At 58.9% G+C, this 19,803-nt stretch overlaps 1 protein-coding gene across 1 annotated transcript in view; it reads right to left on the bottom strand.

The window, feature by feature from the left end:
• ADCY1 (adenylate cyclase 1) overlaps positions 1 to 19,788 on the bottom strand; it is a 110,886-nt gene extending 91,098 nt beyond the window's left edge. Inside the window, exons 1-2 of the mRNA XM_029930870.1 lie at positions 19,417 to 19,788; positions 3,955 to 4,104 (exon numbers count right to left, since the gene is read on the bottom strand). Of these exons, the coding sequence (XP_029786730.1) occupies positions 3,955 to 4,104; positions 19,417 to 19,569 (303 nt within the window). The 5' untranslated portion in view covers positions 19,570 to 19,788. The remainder of the gene's footprint in view (positions 1 to 3,954; positions 4,105 to 19,416) is intronic.
• Between the last annotated feature and the right edge of the window lie 15 nt (positions 19,789 to 19,803).

The raw sequence follows: 19,803 nt of genomic DNA on the forward strand, positions 1-19,803 counted from the left end.
CTCCATAAGGAAAGGTGTGGCTAGTCACAGTCCAACTCGTCCACTCTCAGGATGGGCAGGGACGGCAAAAATGACCTGTCCTCTCTCACCCTCCTGTTCCGAAAGCACCTGATGAAACCAAGGGAAATGACCAACGAGTCTGAAAACAGGAACAACTGAATTTGTACACAAAGAAGCGCGAGAGGAGAGAAACACACCTGGGAACACGGGGCCCCTCCTAAAGGAGCATCGGCCCGTCCACAGTGAGCGGCCCGTCCGCACCCACAGGGGCACACACGCCAAAGGAATCCGAATGGCACCCGCGGGAAAGCATCATCTGGATCAGTGAGCAGCCAGGTGGCTGCACGTCCTGACAGACAGCAGGTGTGGACAAGGACCAGACGCATTGCTGGGGAGGGCGCTAGAGTCCGGAAGGCGTCCCACCCAGGGACCCTGGACCTGGGAGTCTGCATTTCTGGTGGGTCCCCAGGGACCCCGCTCTGAGCCACTGTGGCCCAGAGCTGAATGCGTGGGTGCAACTTGTAAAGATGAAGTGGAGCACAACAGTATTTGCCACATAGCCACAGACCCAGTGAGAGAAACGTGGCCGTGTCTGCTGTTCCAACAACATAAAAGGGAATTCTTCAAGCTGCTGCGAACACAGACGCTCACAGGGAATAACATTTTTAAAACACAGTGTCCAGGGGCACCCAGGTGGGCTCAGTCAGTTCAGCATCCAACTTGAACTCAGGTCATAATCTCATGGTTGTGGGTTCAAGTTCCGAATTGGGCTCTGGAGCCTCCTTTGGACTCTGCATCTCCCTCTCTCTCTGCCCCTGCTCCACTCACGCTAGTGCTCGCTCACTCTCTCGCTCTTTCTCTCTCTCTTTCTCTCTCAAAAATAAATAAACCTCAAAAAATTTTTAAACGACAACAGTTTCTAACTGCCAGTGCTGAGGAGGGAGAGCTGTGCACGCGCACATACGCATGCAGGGTTGCACACATGCATGCAGGGTCACACACGTTCGCACACAGGGAAGAAGCTGCAGAGCCCTCTGCGGGAAAATGCAGAAAATAAGATTATACAGACCCCAGAACAACAACGAAGAGGGGAGAGAATGTGCACAAAGACCAGATCGGGGACAACAGAGCGCGCAGCGGGCTGGCAGGATGGGGCGGCATTCACCGTCGTGCAGATTCCCCACAGAAGAACATCAGCCCCTGAGCCTCCGCGAGGCAGGGCTCCGTCCTCCACGGGATGAGAGCACTCGCCCTTGCTGGCAGGGCCGCCCTGGACCCAAGTGAGCGCTGGCACGGCCACCGCGTGACAGCAGGGGCGCGTGTGACTGCTGACGCCGGGGGCAGGGCCACGGGCTTGGGGGAGCATGCGCCTGGGGGTCTCTGCACATGCGGCCCGCACCGTGGCCACCACCACCGCATGGCGCACGGTCCACCCAACCTCCGGAGGTGCCTGGACATCAGGAGACACACTAGGGCCAGAACCCCAGGTGGTCTCCGGGAAAGGCAGCAGACGGATGGGAAGAAATGAAAACAAACAGCAGGCGAAGGGAGATATCGAAGAACAGAGAAAACAGGAGAAAAAGCAAAGGAAGGTGCAGAACCACATGGGAACAACCCCAAATACCGCTTTTTCCATGACATCGGAGACCTGAGACCTGGAGGGGGCCACGCTGGGATCCCATAGGGGCCACAGCACTGTGCTCAAGCACCTGGGAAGCAGTCAAGAGACTGTCCACTGGTGGGAGTGACGCTTGCCTGGAGAAACGCTCAGGGCACAGCCCCCGAGGACACACAATCATACATACGTGTTTGCATGCATGCGTACGCACACACTAAGACACTCACAGACCCACACACACATGCACACTTCCACACACACATCTGCACATATCCATGTGTATACACAAACACTGCACACAGCAACACACACCTCTGCATACATGCATGTACATACGCGTGTACACACACTTATAGTCACATCCAAGTTTGCACACACGTACATGCATGTACCCAGATATCGTTATACACAAATCTACACACTTATACTCACATCCACACGTGTACACACAAGTGCACATATACACAAATATATGCATGTGTGTGCACACACTTATACACACATCCACGTTTGCAACACATACATGTGTGTACACTGACACACTTATACACAAAAATACACACATGTGCACACATTTATATGCAGACACCCACGTGTATGCATGCACATGTACACATGTCCCAAATACCATATACACACATGCACATGCGTGTACAAACACCAAGGCATGCACACTGAGTCCACACGAAGGCAAATCTGCCCATGTGTACACAGACATGTATACACACGTACACTTCCATGCGTGCTCCACATGTCCACATCCACGTGTACACATACAGACGCATACACATCCACACAGGTGACACACACGTGTGCATGCATGTCCCACATGCACACATATTTCTACGCACAGATGTTTATCTCCAACAGACAAGTCCATCCCCAGACACACACACGGTCTAAACACATGTACATCATCTACTTCTAAACCGTACCCTACCTTCACTGTAAACACTAGGTAGCATTATAGTATCTATAAATAAACACACGTGTGTGCAGGTTTTAAACGTGTAGCCAGGACTCCACGCCTATGAGCATAAAGGCGGACTCACGTGTACCGCCGAGCCCATCTGCCACGCCCATGACAATGAGGCTGAGCCCCCGACACTCTGGTGAGACAGTGTGGGGTCTACCTGGTGAGGGCCTCACCGACCACCTCACGGGCCCCAGGACAGCAACCAGAAGACACCGCTGAGAGGAACCGGCCCAGGGACATGCTGCTGACAGTTGCTCCGAGTGGTCAGGACCAGTCTGGCTCACCCCACGCCTGTGCCCCTCAGACTGGGGTGGGGGATCCCGCTGCCCCTCAGGCTGTAGCAGGAGCCGGGCAGGATGCACCCCAGGCTCACGGCCGAGACACTAGCGCAGGCCCCTGTGACAGCACTCTCAGGGTCCTGGAGGCTCTGTGGATCACACCAGTCCACAGGTCAGGGCCCACCACACCAGCACCAATGCCGGCCAGGCCTTGTCCCCTGGCTCCTGGAAGCTGACTCCAGCTGGATCCCACCCCAACACCCATTCCCAGCAACCACTATACCCCCACCTGTGCTCTTCAGCATCTCAGCCCCTTCCAGGGCGATGGACCCACAGGACCCGCTCCATAGCTCTCCCTGACTCCCCAGCCCCACGGCATCACCTGGGCACACCTTGTCTCACTGATGGGGAAACCAAGGCCGGGAACCACAGAGGGTGGCAATTCTCCACCTTCATGTCTAAGGAGCCCCCACTGCCGCTGCTTTGTCTTCTTGGACTTGATGAGGGGCCAGCCTGGACCTGAGGTCCCTAACCACCCCCACCCCATGGTCCGTGCTCCCTGCCCTGCACCCCAGTCCCACATTCCCCACTCTGTGCCCCCTCACCCTGCCCCATAAACGCACCCAGCTCTGTGCTCCCTGCCCAGGTCCCTCACCCTGATCACCCCACTCCATGCCCTCTCCCCACACCTGTGCTCCCCACTCTGTGCTCCCTCAGCCCTAGCCCTGTGCTCCCCTCTCCATGCCTCCTCCTGGGCCCATGTTCCCCACTCTGTGCTTTCTGCCCAGGTCTCTCAGCCCGATCTCCCCACTCCATATCCCCTCCCCACACCTCATGCGACCCATCCTGTGCTCCCTCACCCTGTCCTGTGCTCCTCTCTCTTCTTCCCCACCCCGTCCTCCCCACTCTGTGCTCCCTGTCCCAGGTTCCTCACTCTATGCTCCCCTCTCTGTGCCCCAGCACCCTGCCCCGTGCTCCCTGCTCCATGTCTCCACCCCGTGCTCCCTGCTCCAGGTCCCCTGCTCCAGGTCCCTGCCCTCTGCCTGCTGTGTCCTTGCAGGTGACAGCCCCACTGCACTGACCTGCTTCTCATTTTCGTCCTCCAGCCTCAGCCGATCTTCGATGCAGTTCCGGGCCTGCAGGAAGGCTTTCCGCTGGGAGCGCTCGGCCAGGACCCGCACGAAGACCCCGTACATGTTCACACTGAGGAAGAGCAGGGCATTGGCACCAAGCTGGAAAAGAGAGAACAGAGCACCATTCACGTGGGGCGCTAGCTTGACAGAGTCTCCTCAACACCCCCGACAGCCGGCCCGCAACTGGGCGCTGCGTGGGCAGGCCTGACCCGCAGCGCAAAGCGGGCATCACACAGCCACGAGCCGTTGAGGCCGGCACATCCCGCCTCCTGGGCTTGTCACCGGGTGGAACAGCATGCTGGGTGCATCCCCTAACTGTCCCTCAGGACCCCAGAGCGGATGGTGTTTGGATATGAGGTCTTCCAGGATGCTGAGAGATGGGGAATGTTTCTTTTAAACTTGTATAGCTAGCTTAACTTCTAATCTTTAACTGCTAGATTACCCTCAAAGTTATCCTTAAAGTCTACCCTATGTTTTAGTGGATATTTTATGCTTTCTTAATGAATAAATAGTGTAGAAACAATGGGGCTCTCCTTAGCCTTAGCATAAGGCTGACTCCTTTTAAAGCCAAAGGAGCCCCAAACAAACAGAACACAGTATTTGTGTGAATTGAAGTAATGCCCTAACACAAAGATGTAATCATAAGTCAGTGGCCCCAAACAAATGTCATGTTCTCTGATACAGCAATCCAAAGTAAGCATTCCAGGTCAGCAGGTGGCCGTGCCACACATTAGGGGTCCAGGTTTTTCCCAAACTCCCATTGTTCTGCCCTCACTAGGGGTCTTACCGTCATCTTCATGGCTGATACAAGGTTGCTTTGGGTTTTAAGCAGCAGCAAGGGGGAGAGCATGGAGAAGGCACACCCAGCCTTTAGGACTAGTCCTGGAGGTGGCACAGTTTTACTTCTCTTCCTAGTTCATTGGTGAGAACTGACCTGTAGCCAACCCAAGATTCAGAAGAGGCTGGGAAATTTAGACTAGCCATGTTCTCAGGGAATACACAATGACAGGTTTTTGCAGAAAACTCTGAACCTTTTGGAAGGAATATTTTCAGGGCAACACTCTGAGGTCTTGTCCATCAGTTGAATACCTAATAGAGTGTTATGTTCAATTTTGGTGCTCTTACCAGCAAAAATGTAGAGAAACTAAAAGTTAAAAAAAAAAAAAAACCGTGGAAACGAGGTCACTAGGGAGGGCCGGAAGCCTGTGTGACTGGCGTCCTCACAAGAAGAGGAGACCAGGACACGGACACACAGCGATGGGTGACCCCGTGAGGGCTGGGGAGGAGATGGCGTCCAAGCAGCTGGGCTGGGCTGGGCTGGCCGCCCAGGTTACCATCTGAGGAAATACGAGCAGGAGCAGAGAGCAGCCGCTCCACGTGGAGCAGCGGAGGAGGGCAGATTGAAACCAAGAGGAAGGAAGGACCACATCACCGGTGATCTCGAAGCATCACCCAAGGTGAGTGAGCGTCCAGAGCCCTGTGCTTGGCGCTCGCTGCCATCTGGAGGCAGCAGTAAGGAAGGGGCCGGCAAGAAGGATGCTTCTGGGGTGCCGCCCAACGCCCACACCTGGAGCCTCGCACCTGCTGGACCAGCTAGGAGGCCTTGAGGGAGGTCCTGGCTTCAGCAGCCTTAACTCAAGGCCAGTCCAGACTGCCCGGGAGCCCACGATGGCCACACCACAGTCGCGGCAGACCAGGGAGGATTGGGGAGGATCGGATCCCACTTCCCCTCCCAAGAGGTGCAGTGGTGTGTCTGAGCATCGTACAGAGCCGCCGTGCTCAGTCTCGGCAAAGACGTTGGGTTTCTGTGTCTGACTCGACATGGGCATTTCCTGTGGGTTCTGAGGGCCACTGCTGCTCCCGTGACAGGCGGAAATACTGCCACCCAGCACTGCAACCCACGCGCACCTGCACAGGACAGAAGAGGGACAGGCAGCAGTCTCTGCCCAGACGGCCCCGCCACGGACGAACAGGAGGACGAGGGAAGCCAGGCCGAGAGCTGTGCAGACGGAGAGTCCGTGGCACTGGATGGAACTGGATCGGGGGCGGGGAGCAGGCTGAGGTGCAGGCAGGGACCACGCAGGGACAGACTGGGGCCTGTGGAGGGCACGTGGCATCTCCTGTGTCCCAGCCCGGGAGAGCATGACTCGTCCTTCAGGAGGGACACTCGGGGCCGGGGTGGCAGACAGCAGAGCGGTTCAAGGAGGTGACAGGGACATAAGAAAGCCAGGGACATGGATCCCCAGGCCCTGGCATGCAACTTGTCCTCCTGCTCACCAGCTCGCCCGGCAGCCCCACTCACATACACCTGCAGGAGCTCACATCTCCACACAAATGGGAACGTACCCCTAAGACAGCACCTCCCACACACCACGCTGTCCCTGAGGGTCAGGGAGCCACCCAAGTCCTATAAGCACGGTGCCCACTGTAACCCTGTCATCTCTGTGTGTCCCTGCTCACCTCCCTGTGCCTGGTCTCCCTGTGACCTAACAATCTCCATGTGATGGGCCATCCTCGTGTGACCCAGCCATCTCCTGTCCCTCTAAACCCACTGATCCACTGTAGCTGAAGCACTCCTTGTCTGAAGCAGGTGTGGGGCTGGAGGGAAACGCTTCCGAGGTGCTGAACCAGCCTCTCACCAGGCACAGGGTCAGGGGCCGGTGTGGCCCTCCCAGGGGTGCTGTGCATTATCCTAGTGACCAGGCAGTGTCCTGTGTGCACTCAGATCATCTGCTCTGTTTGCAGATCAGCTCCCATGAGCTGTTTGCAGAGCTCCTTGTCGGAGGTGGCAGGAAGCCCAGCACGTGTGAAACAACCAAGGGCAGGTTTGCAGAATCAGTATTTAAACATGTTCTGAGCATGGTGCCCACAAGCACGGTCCTGGGCACTTTTCCCAACTTAAAACAAGCACGCATCACTGCACGGAGCACGCATCTCTTCCCGGGCAACACCCAGTCCATCTGGCTTCTAGTGCCCCTCCAGGCCTGGGCTTCACATCCTGGTGGCACATGGGACAGCCTCCCATCCTGCTGCCCACTGTGACCCCACGGGAGCCCCGGGCCATCCCTCTCTCCAGCAGAGACACAGGCGGAGAACAAGGCCTGACTGGGGCACCAGCACCCACAGACAGCCCGGCACTGGGGCCAGGATGCAAGTCATACTCACAGGCAGCAGACATGGCTTTTCCAGAAACTAAGGCATCAGCTGGGCCCAGGGTATGACTCAGGAAATGTGACGGCCTCCCAATGAGGCTGGAGGTAAAACTGAGGCTGGGGTGCAGGCAGGCTCTCATAGCCGGGCAAGTGAGCAGACTAGGATCTGTCTGGTCTGGGCTCAGACACCTCACTGCACTACCCTGCCACTTCCTGCTCCCAACTAATTCTCAGAACTGTCACAGGCCATGAAATCAGAGGCCTGGGTTTAAGCCCAGCTCTGCCCGCTGCTGCAGGACCCCATATCTTCACCTGCTGTGTCCTGACATGGGATAGCACACCCCTATAACATCACCTTCTCTAGTTCTACCAGCTGGAATCAAACCTGCAGAGATACACCTCCTCATTCAAAACATCCATTCACCCATCCTCCCATCCATCCACCCACCCAACCATCCATCCACCCATCCATCCATCTACCCACCTACCCATCCATTCATCTACCCATCCATCCATCCACCCACCCATCTACCCATCCATCCATCCACCCATCCATCCTCTCATCCATCTATCTACCCACCTACCCATCCATCCACCCACCCAACCATCCATCCACCCATCCATCCACCCACCTACCCATCCATCCACCCACCCATCTACCCATCCATCCACCTATTCATCAATCCATCTATCCATCCATCTATCCACCCACTTACCTATCCATCCACCCACCCATCTATCCTCTCATTCATCATTCCACCCACCTACCCATCCATCCACCCATCCATCCACCCACCTACCCATCCATCCACTCATCCATCCACCCACCTACCCATCCATCCTCTCATCCACCTACCCATCCATTTACCCATCCATTCATCCATCCATCCATCCATCCACCCACCTATCCATTCATTCATCTATCCATCTATATCATCCATACACCCATCCATCTATATCATCCATGCATTTATCCATCCATCCATCTACCCATCCATCTGTGCATCCATCCATCTATCCATCCATATCATCCAACACCCATCCATCTATCCATCCATAAGCCCATCTATCCATAAATGCATATACACTTACACGCATCCACCCATCCACCTACTCATCTATCCATCCATCCACCCATTTATCCATCCATCCATACCACACATCCATCTATCCATCATTTGTGCACAATTCCATCCATCACCACCCAGCCATCCATTAATCCACTCATCTATCCACACAACCATCCATCATCCTTCATGCCCCCATCCATCTATCCATCCATACCCCACCCACCCATCCATCCATCTATATCATCCATCCATCTACCCATCATCATCCATTCACCCATCTATCCTTCCATCCATCCACCTACCCATCCATCCTCCCATCCACCCACACCCATCCATCTACTCACCTATCCATCCATCCATCCATGTGCCCATCTAACCATACATACAACCCATCCATCATCCATCCTTTCAACCATCCTCTGAAACACAGCATGAGCTGGGCCTCAGACCTGTGTCTTCCCCCTGCTGAGCTGGCAGGGCCTCCTTGCCTTAGACAGGCCAGCCAGCTGCTGGGACCACAAGGGTGATAGAAACCTACATCAAAGCACTTCTGGGAGGTGAAAATGTGTGTGTGAGCTCTGGCTCAGGGACACACATGGGCCACCCTGCTTCACACCAGCCCAGTCACACACATCTGCTACAAAGGAGACCATTTTCTCAGATGGGAACTGAGGTCAAGGTTGGGGAATGGTCTGTCCAAGGTAACATTGGAATTACAGTAGAGTGGCATCAGTCCAGCCCATGCAGGCACCACACTGACACTTCTGGGAATTATCTAGAACACACCGGAAGCAGTGACGCACGTGGGTCATGGAGTAGCGTTCTCTGGTCAGGGAACCAGCATCACTGCGAACGAGCAAACCTCCCAGAGCCGTCACCCAGGGCACGTGCTCACCACAGAAAAAGCAGCGCACAGCATCTTCGGTCCCGACTCCACCCGCCTGCAGAGCACAGGACCACAGTGGGCCACCTCTGCCCCGCATGCTGCCTCAGCAGGAAGTCCTGTTCCCACTCGGTCAGCTCCACAGATGCTGATGCTGAACAAAGAGACGAAGCCTTGGGTCATCAGCAGGGTTTGCAGGCTGCCAGTGGAAAGTGCTGAGCCCATGGCCAGAGTGGCAGGGAAAGCGACTCAGGTCCCCTCCTGTGTGGCCAGGAGAGGCGGCAGTGGGTCAAAGCAGACCCTCGCCCCGTGGACCCCGGCAGACAGCCAGTGGGATGGGCGCTTCGGGATCACCTGGAGACGAGTATGCATGGCCCTCAGGTAAACAGCCAACCCCTGCCACACAGCAGGCACCGTTAGACCTTCAAGAGAGCGGCTGCAGGGAGGGGAGGAGCTGTTCACTGGGGCACGCAGGCTCCTCCCACCCTGGCCATGACCAAGTGGAGGGGACGGGTTCTGAGTGGAGTCAGAGGTGGATTAAAAATAGACAGAACTGGGTCTGGCACATGGACGTGAGGCCAGTTCCTAGAGTGACCACAGAGCCACAGACCCAGCCAGGAGGTTAAGGGCCACCACCTGGAGGGCAAAGGTAAGAAGGCAGTTATTGAAAGCATAACACCTTGTGTCTGTGTCCCCTCCCCCAGGGGGCCCGGAAAGGGGCTTCTACGGCATCCACACTGCTAGTCAGGGGCGCAGTGAGAACTATGGTCTCATTGCCACGGTACACTGTAACAGATGCCGTCTCCCATGACTCCTGTCCCGAGACCTCTCCCTGTATTTGCCTCACTTTGTCATTCTCTAGGTACAGTTGCTGACCACACCTCTTGAGTGCCTAAGGCCGCCTTGCAAAGCAGAGCATTGCCACCAGGGCTCCCAGGGCTAGGAGTGGACCCTCCCCACCCCCCACCCCCAGCCCCCAGCTGGGATCACACGCCAGCTCTTGGCAGGGCCTTCTCTGGTCCTTGTCAAGTGAGCATCTGGGGTACATGAGGAATTCTATGCACTGGCCTGTGCTTCATCACCCGGTGTCCCCACCAGGCTTCCCTGGCTACCCTCTCCGGCTTCTCTGAGCACCTCTTGGAGCCATGCATCGACCCGGCAGCCTGGGCCCCTCCGGCCTGCTCCCACACCTCCCCGTGCCGCTAACCCCGCAGCATGGGGACAGGTGCCTTTCCTCCTGGCCCACCCTGCTGGCATGGCAGCTCCACTACCTGCAGGACATGGCCCCCTGGCCCCCGAGGGCATGCTCCCCACCTGCACTCGGACATGTTACATAAACCGTTAGCTGCACGGACATGCCAGAGTGATGTGGGTTGTTCTGACTAGAAGCATCATCCTGAATTTCACGACTGCTGAGAAATTCCGAGATAAATAACCTGACCCAAAAGACCCTTTAAAAACCACAGGCCACTGCTGAGGGCAGGAGGGTGGGCCGCACCTGGGAGCCTGGAGGTGCAGGGATGCAGGCTGTGGGCCCCAAGCGGGCAGAAAGCCATCTGGAGACCAGCTGGACACGGCCGACCCTACGGTGACCCAGGAGTGCAGAGTTCTAGAGTTTACAAAGCCCTGAGGCCAAACCTGCCATTGCCTATATTTACCAGGGAGGACACAGGTTTACAGAGGCGGACATGTGGCCAGGAGTGACTGGCGTGGAACCAGAGCCATCTCCAGATCCGGGAACCGGGTGGATGGGCTCGAGGATCCCATGGCTTCGGCACTGCCAGGTTTGAGAGCAAATACCCTCAGGACACACAGGCTCGGGATGAGAACCCAGTGACATGTCCTGGGGAGTCGGGAAGTGCATGCCACACGGGGCTGCCAGAGAACTGAGAGCAGACTGTTGAGACAGATGGACTCGGATGTGAGGTCCAGAGAGCGGTGGAGACCCTGGCCTCTGGCCAGACACAAGGTTTGGAAAGGGTTGGCACTGCAGGAGGGAGCAGGACCACAGAGCTTGGAGGGGCGCCTGTACTGTGGGGGCCAGCTGGAGGAGGCCTCTGGAGCCTCTTAGGTGGGAGGCCAGCACCCACCTTCTAAAGGAAGCACGAGGTGACGCCAGCCCTTAAAATGAAAACTGCAATAAAATGGGGACCGCTCTTTTGAGATTTTCCCATTCTCTTCAATTCCTTCCTCCCATCTTTGGGGTGGGACCCCAAACGTGAACCCTGGGGGCGCAAACAGCTGCTGTGCTATCTGTCAAGGTGACCAACCAGTCAGTCCTCCATCTTCATCTGCCAGGGTACTGCGCCCCCTCCCAAGTGGAAAGAACAGCCGGTCCCCCACCCCCGCTCCCCTTTCCTCCCGGGAAGCCCCCTCCCCATGCCCATGCACTATAGCTCTGTCCGGTAGGAGGACTCTAGCCACCACGGTCAGGGTATCTCAGAGGCATTCTCACCAACAGAACCGGTGCCCACACTGCACGTTCAGACGTCCTGCAGCCATTCAATCAGCCGGAAGACCGCCATCCCCGCCCCACGCAGTGGAGCCCCTCAAATGGATTTCTCGAGACTGGATCTTTGGAGAGAAGGCACACTTGGGGAGGACTGCGTGACAGCATCTGCCCAAGGAGGCCCAGGGGGCACCCCTCCATGGCAACCACCGGGACCAGGTGTCCCTAAGTCTTCCTACAGAGTAGCTTTCTCGCACACCCAGCCCACCTAATAACACAAACCCACCAGTCCAGAGATTTTCCCCAGGTTCAGGATTTTTAATTCCCCTTGTGACTGTCTGAGCTCATGGCCAGAGGTGCGCCAGAAATGGTGACCACGTGGGTTAGCACCTGGCATGCAGAAATGATGGGGGAGGCAGGCTCAGGTCACGTGAGCCTCCCAGGGATGAAAGGGACCACGGGCTGCAGAGTCACGAGGGGAGGGGAGAGGAGGCCTCACCGGCAGTGCTGAGCGGAGACCCCACCCATCCTAGGATCTCCTCCAGGGATGCCCAGTCCAGGCCACGGGACAGTCTCTGTTCCCACAGGGAGGAGACGGCAGAGGCCATCCAGTGGGCCCTCCAGGACACCTGCACAGGTGGGCACCGTCCAGTCCAGATGGACCTGCCCGCAGTGGGGGGGGCCATGCCTGGTGGCCCCGTGAGGCAGATGGAAGTCCACATGCGCAGAGCTGTGCCTGGTGTAATGAGCTGGCTGTGACACAGGAAAGAAGCTGTTGGATATGCGTTGTCCCAGAGAGCCATGCTCCCAGAGGAGCCTTTGGAAGGAGCCGTAAAACACCAAAATAACCAAAAATAAGTCTGTGCCTATTGAGAGAGCCAGTCACTGCACCCCTCATACCCTGGGTCACTGCCCCCCATATCTCAGGGTCGCTGTCCTGCATACTCCGGGGTCACTTCCCCCCCACATCCTGGGGTCACTGGCCTCCCACCTCGTGGACACTGCCTCCCATACCTCAGGGTCACTGGTCCCCCCACCTCATGGTCACTACACCCCACCTCGTGGTCACTGCCCCCCATACCTCAGGGTCACTACACCTCCAACTCATGATCACTGCCTCCCATACCCCAAGGTCACTGCTCCCCACCCCACCCCCCCACCCCCATTCAAGAGCACTGGGTCCAGGGTCTCGGGGACAGAGGAGGATCCAGGGAGGATGCAGACACGGGCTGTGAGGGGCAGCCACCCGCCCCTCGCCCCATGCACGGGGGAGCACAAGACATGAGCCCCAGAGGCGCCCACCCCGCCTGAACTGCACTCACACCACCAGCACACAGAGGGACACAGGCATCCCAGCCCTGGTCGCTCGTCCCCATGCTCGAAACTCTCACCTGACCCCCCCGCCAGGAGAAGCGCAGGTGGGTTCCCTTCATGGGTGGTCACCCCGTGAGGTCACCCAAGGTCATGGAGCTGGAGGGCCCCGGGCCCCATATTCTTCAGAAGAGAACTCAGTAATGCTAATCAATACAAATGTGTCATGCAAGCACACACAATCGTGTGCCCATGGGTGTGTTTGTGTGTATACATGTGGACAAGTGTGAGGATGTGCATGACACGTGTGTGTCTGAATGTGATTATATGTGCATTTGGGTAAGTGTACGAGTGCGTGTGTGCGTGTGTGTGTACATGTGTGTGAATGTATGTATGCATGACAGGCCAGGGGCCACACACGAACAGGGCTGCCAGGTGCACAAGGTCCCTTCTGCCAGCCACTCAACCCCTCAGTGCAAACCCAGGCGCCCAAAGCAGGGTGGAGGGGGGTAGGGGAGTGGGGCATCACCCAGGCTGCTGAGCTGCCCCCTCCCCCAAGCACAACAGGCAGGAAGTGGCAGGAAGTAGTGGGACACACCCCAAGGACACTCCGTCTGGACAGGCCGCCTGCCGCTGGCATCGTTTCAACATTCGGCCATTCACAGAACCGGAGAAGACACACAGGTCCCAGGCCCCCAGCAACCGGGGGGAGGACCAGAGGTGGCTGTCACCTCACTGACTATTGGCCCATGCCTCGCAACCAGAAGGTGCACGAAGACATATCCGCTCCTACAGAGCCATGGAGCCACCCAGAGGAAACCGAGGCACAGGGGTAAGCCGCCTGCCTGAGGTCCCACAGCCAGGAGCGGCACTCTGCCCTCACACAAGCCCACTGCCCCATCTGAGTCAGGAAATGGAACAAAGACATTTCTGGGCTCTGAGTCGGCAGGAACACAGCAGTTACCTGCCCCCTGGGCACTGAGCCCCGGCCCTCCAGACATCAGGGAGGGCACAGAAGAGCATCGCCCTAGAAACTGGGGGTCCCAGGAAGAATAGCTGGGCAGCTTTCACAGCAGGTGGGGACTGTGGCAAGCAGACACTTCTCCACGGATCGGCTCTATTCTGAGCCAGGCAGCAGCCCTCACACCCACACGTGTGACTCCTGCCCTCCACGATGCCCCAGGGACCCCCAAATAGCAGCCTGATCAGATCCCTCTGCTAAAAAGGCTGGAAGGGCGTTGGTGATGTCTCCGAAGAAACCAGAAATGCTGGTGTGCCCTGCAGCCAGCAGCACCCTCCTCCCACGCCCACCTCTGGGCTGAGCCACAGCCAGCAGCCCTCAACTTCATCCGTCCAGGATCTTGGCTGGAGCACACTGACCTCCGGAAGCCACCCTGAACCTTCCTCCCACCCTGTCCCCTTCATAAGCCTCTGAACGTCACACAGACTCCCCAGCACAGACCACAGTGTTTCCCGGGTCCCCCGGCAGACTAAATCCTGGCGGGGAAGGGGTCTTGTTCCCATGGGCCCCCAGCCCCTGCCTCGGGGCTGGCACCCAAGCATGGATCACAGAGCTCTCCAGAGAAGGCAGATCTGCCCAGCCTGTCCCCAGCACCTCCACCAGGTCCACGGGTGGGGGCATGACTCCAGCACACCCCCAGTCCCAGGGTCCTGGCACATGCTGCGACAGCAAAAAAGGTGCCCAGGACCACCTGAGGGGAGCAGGCCAGAACCCTGGCCTGAAGCTGGGGTGTGTGCTGTAGGTGTCCAGACCCCTGTTTTCCGTCAGCCTGACCCCTGCTGGCCCAGTGTGGGCCATTCCAGGTGCTTCTCCAAGTCAGGGCCCGTCAGGGAGTGTAACTCAAGTCTCCAAGGACACACCAGGTTGTGGGGACGGGACTCAGGAGCCAAGCAGGCAGGCAAGGGAGTGCAGGCCATGGGGAATCAGGTGTTCCCCAGGGATGCCACTGGACACGGACCTGGAGGCCTGGAGGAGACGCCCCACACCAGCTGGGGCTCAGGGAGTGGCCAGGGCTCTAAGTGTGCAGAGTGTTGGGAAGCCCAAAGCACTAAGAGCTGAGCCCTCCCCGGCCACCAGAAGCCTGCGGTAAAGGGTCCAGCTGAAGACAAGGAGGCTGTCACAGGGTCACTCCTCACCAAGGCAGAGAAACCACTCCCCAAACCTTCACATGGCAGCAGCTCTGGGCCAGGAGGACCCACCTGTCTTTGTTCCCCTTGCAGCCCCCACCCAGCAGCACAGGATCAGCCAAGGCAGGTGGCTGCACCAGCAGGTGAGCAAACAAGTGACAGGGCCCAGCTAAGATCGGGGAGGAGGAGGGAAGCACCAGCGGGAGAGAGGGGCAAGCCAGGGCCTGGCTGGGCGGGCAAGGGGAGGGTGGGGCCACAGGGCAGCAGGGGCTGGAGGCCTGGGCAGGGGGTCCAGCAGGAGCAGTGCCCAGCTGGAGGAGAGGCCCTACTTGGTAAGGGCCCAGCTGTGAAGCAAAGGCAGCAGGGGCAGGGCCTGTGGGGAAAGGGGCCAAGGAGCCTCGGTTGGGGGGGTGCATGTTGAGGGGGTGGGGCCAGCGAGGGGAAAGAGAGGGGGCAGAGGGGAGGGGCCATGGGGGAGTGGCAGCAGGGGAGAGGGGACTGGGGGAGTGGCTGTAAGGGGACCAGCAGGGGAGGGAAAAGGGGGTAGCAGGAAGGGGCTGAGGGAGCACTGGAGGGGGAAGGGCCTGGAAGAGAGTGGGACACTGGAAGGGACAGACTCCCCTGAACAGGAGAAGGAGCTCCCCCCAGCAGGAGGAGAAGGAGTCGTGAATGGGCAGCGGTTGCCTGGGCGCCTGGATTCCTAGACTGGTGATATCGCTGCCCTGCCAGCAACACTAGGGTTCCCCCAAGAGCTCAGAGAAGTTCAGAGGGGCACAAGGGGATTCCGGTCAACTCTCACTTCGCCAGGGAGGGGCTGGTGGTTTCAGTGGTCCTGCCAGGGGTCTGGAACTGGGCGGGGCACTGAATAGATTTCACTTCGGAGGGTAGGGGACTGGGCAAAACCACTGTGCACACCACAGCGGACCCCTCGTGGGCCCAAGAAAATACAGCAATCTTACCCCACCCTGTCCAGGCAGAGGAAGCTGGGGCAGGCAGGGGCGCTGGGGCCTCCAGTGGGGGCACCCTGAGTCAGCTGCTCTCCTCCAGGCACACCCCTCTCCCTACCACCACTCCAAGGGCACAACCTTGGCATGCGCACATAAGGTCCCCAAACAGCCACTCTGTCCTTGAGTCCCTGAATGCTACCACCAGGAGGAGTCACATGTGTGGCATCTCCCCCTTCCCTCCTCCTCACCCCTCCCAGCACCCCAGGATCTACCCCTCCCAGCATCTGTGCTCAACACCCCACCCCCATACCCCTACCTGGGTCTCTCTTCACCCTTCCCAGCACCCCAGGATCCACCCCCCTAGCATCTGTGCTCACCACCCCACCCCCATAGCCCCACCTGGGCCCCTCCTCACCCCTCCCAGCACCCCAGGATCCACCCCCCAGCAGCTGTGCTCACCACCCCACCCCCATACCCCTACCTGGGCCCCTCTTCACCCCTCCCAGCACCCCAGGACCCACCCCCCTAGTAGCTGTGCTCACCACCCCACACCCACACACACACCCCTCCCCGCCCAGGCCCCAGGTGTCCAGTCAGACCTCAGGTGTTCTGGAACATGATGCCTCCAGTTCTGACACATTGCTCAGTTAAATAAAAACAAATTGTTTAGTTTAGGTGCAACCAGTAGGCAGGGAGCAGGGGCAGGAAGGGACAGGCTCCTCCTGGGAGCTGGGCTGCGTGGGAATAAGACCCTGTCCCTAAACCATTTCTGCCCTGAGGGGCAGCAGCAGGCACTCCCCCCCCCCCGCCCCCGCCAAGCACCAGCCCCAATGTCAACTGTGCAGTTGCGGCCCCCTGGGTCCTCTTAGCCTCCAGCCTGGGCCAGCCAGGGTTCCACAGGGTCCCCACATCCCACAAGCTATGTCCCAGAGCTCTGCACACCAGGGCAGAACAGGACTGCCACAGGAAACCCCAAAGCTCCCCTGTGGAGGGGCAGGGGCTCTGAGAGCCCCCACTTGAACCAAGGTCTCAATGCCCCGAGCAGCTGTCCCCAGCATGCGGGACACTCCATGTATGTGCAGCAAATCCATCAGCCCCCCAGCACAGACTACCTTAGTCACCCCACCCCTGTACCCTCCCCCACTGCCCCCCCCCCCACTGCCCCTTTTGGGCCTCTCCCTCCAGCCCCACAGGGCTTCCGCTTGCCCTGAACCAGACCCTGAGGAAAACAGTGTCCAAAGGTGACTGCACTGCAGGGTGACCTGGACACAGTCCCATTGTCGAGGAGCAGTGAGAAGCAGGGGACCCACCTGATACACGGGGTCCCACCTTCCCCACCTGCCTCCCAGCCAGGCTGCCGAGCTACTTAAGGATAGGCTCATCCATGCCTGGGAAACACCCAGGCCCTCACCAACACTTCTCTGCACCCAGCATCTGTCTGTCCACATGGCTGCCACCACTAGCATTTGTAGACTCAGACAGGAACGTTCTAAAGAGCCAAAACGCCTTGTTAGCAGGAGACTTCGAATACGTGCTCTTCCAACGGGTTTCCACCTACGCCCTGGCCCTGCAGGTGGGGAAACTGAGGCCCTGCGTGGGAAGGGCGTGTGTTGTCCAGCAGCAGCAAACCCCTGAGGATCCATGCTCCCTGGATAGCCTCCCCTGCCCCACAGAATGTAGGGGCCCTCTCTTCCTGGGGGCAGAACTGCCTGTGCCCGAGGCACCTTTACAGACTCTTTTCTCTCCCTGAATTCTCTAAAAGGAATGACTGGAAGCTACGCAAAAAATTGTTTTAGAAGAAGACAATAGTACAGCTTTTCACCAAATCAGCTGAACCCCTGGCACCCCAAAACCTGGGGCAGTCCAGGTCAGCACGGGACCGTCCCCACCGGGGACTGACCTGGCAGCTGGACCTCCTCACTGTTCCTGGAGGCTGTTGCGCTGAGGGGATGGCTGTGGGGGCCAGACAGCCAAGGGGGGAGGGATGCGGGGGAGGGAGGAGAAGGAGGGAGAAGGGAACCTCTCCTAAGGGCGTCCAGCAAGGGCCATGTGCTGCTCATGAGAGGGAGGTGTGCTGGAGAGCCCTGCAAAACGGAACCCCCTCTCCTCCTTGGGTGCAGGCAGCCCTCTGGCCCTCTTCCCTTTTCTCTGCCTCACCTCTGCCTCTGACTTTCACCCCTACTTTCTCCCTCTCTTCTCCCCACCTCCACAGGCCCCTTCCCCTGAATCCTCTCTGCCAGCTCCCTTTCCCCCTTCTCTCCTCCTCACTGCCCTCCTCCCATGTGCTATCCTCTCTGGGCTTGAAATGCAGGTCCATCGTTGTGCTCACACCCCCTCTGACCATGTGGGTCTCTGGTATCCCCGCTGGGGGCACCTCCCCAGGTCCTTGCATAGTGGATCCTCAGCACCTCCCCAGACCCCACTGTCTGATTCCCCTCACCTCCCCCTTCTTCTTCCCAAAGCTTGCTCTGTCCAGCTTCCCCTCACCCCATCCCCTCCACCTCCTCCATCTGCCACATTCCCTCCCTGGATGGGCTCACCCACCCCCTCGGATTCCCCCACTCTCCTGCCAAAATGCTGCCAGAGACAGAAACAAAACCCTCCTTTGGGGCCCTGGAAGCCTCATTGGGCTCGGCTGCACTGCACTGCCCCCCCACCTGGCTCTGAAAACCACACAAGGCAAAGACATCTGTCTCAGCCTCTGGGGTTCTGGGAACCGGGGAGGATCCCGCAGGAAGCAGTAGTGTCCTTGTCCCGGCTTCTGTCTCTCCAGCCCGCCCGGAAGGCAGTGACAAAGTTCAGGCACTGCCAGCCTTGGTCAGGGCACGGCAGGGTGGGGGCGGCAAGGACCAGAGCCCCATTCGACCTTGGCAAATATGTCTTTCTAGACCAGAAACGGGTCCACAAAGAGCGCCAGAGTGACTGGAGAGGACCCAAGTCCTTGTCCCCTCCCCATGTCCCTGGGGTGCCGCAGGCCAGGAGCGGGACTCTGCCAGCCCAGCACGCGGTCCAGGCGCACTGGAGAGGCGCCCGGAGCTGCGCGCTCAGCCAGCGAGCCAGCGGGAGCCCTGCCCACCCCGGAGCCCATCGCGCGCCCACTTTCCGTTCCTCCTGCAGGATGTGTGCAGCCAAACGGCGGCAAACCCGGCTCTGGCCCTGCTTGGCGGCTCACCAACTGCCTGACCTTGGGCCAATCCCTGCCCTCTCCCCGCTGGAGTCTCCACACCCCACACCCAGGGGCGCTTTGTAGACGGTAACTCAGAAAAGAGCCGGGCCCTAGCAGCCCCCCACTGCGTCCTCAGCTCGTTGAGTGACCTTGAAAGCCCCCCCCACAGGGCCTCAGTTTCCCCACTTCCCCAGTCTGTAGATGCGCATCGGGCTTCCAGTGTTCCCAGTCCCTCCCGGTAAAGGTGCGTCCCAGACCGGACCGAGGGCGCGCAGCGGCACTTACCGTCCTCCAGAGACGCGGGCGCTTGGCGGGTACCAAGGTGGCTGTGACCAGCAAGTGCGAGGCGGCCACCACGAGCCCGAAGCCGATGGCCAGAAGGCTGCGCACGGGCAGCAGGGCATAGGACACGAAGGTGACCAGCAGGAGCTGCCACATGCCCTGGTCGGCGGTCGCCGGCCCCGAAGCCGCGCCGGCGTGGCTCCCCGCGGGGCGGCCGAGCGCGAAGGGGCAGCACAGCAGCGCGAAGGTGAGGCTGAAGAGCAGCGCCAACTGGCCGACTTGCTGCAGCTGGGGCACCTGCAGCGAGCGTACGTTGGTGACCACGAGCAGCGCCAGGAAGAGCACGCAGTGCGCGGGGTGCGAGCCCCTGGCCAGGCCGGCCGCGGGCCC

The sequence above is a fragment of the Suricata suricatta genome, chromosome 2, assembly GCF_006229205.1.
Source record: "Suricata suricatta isolate VVHF042 chromosome 2, meerkat_22Aug2017_6uvM2_HiC, whole genome shotgun sequence".
NCBI classification, from domain to species: Eukaryota; Metazoa; Chordata; class Mammalia; order Carnivora; family Herpestidae; genus Suricata; species Suricata suricatta.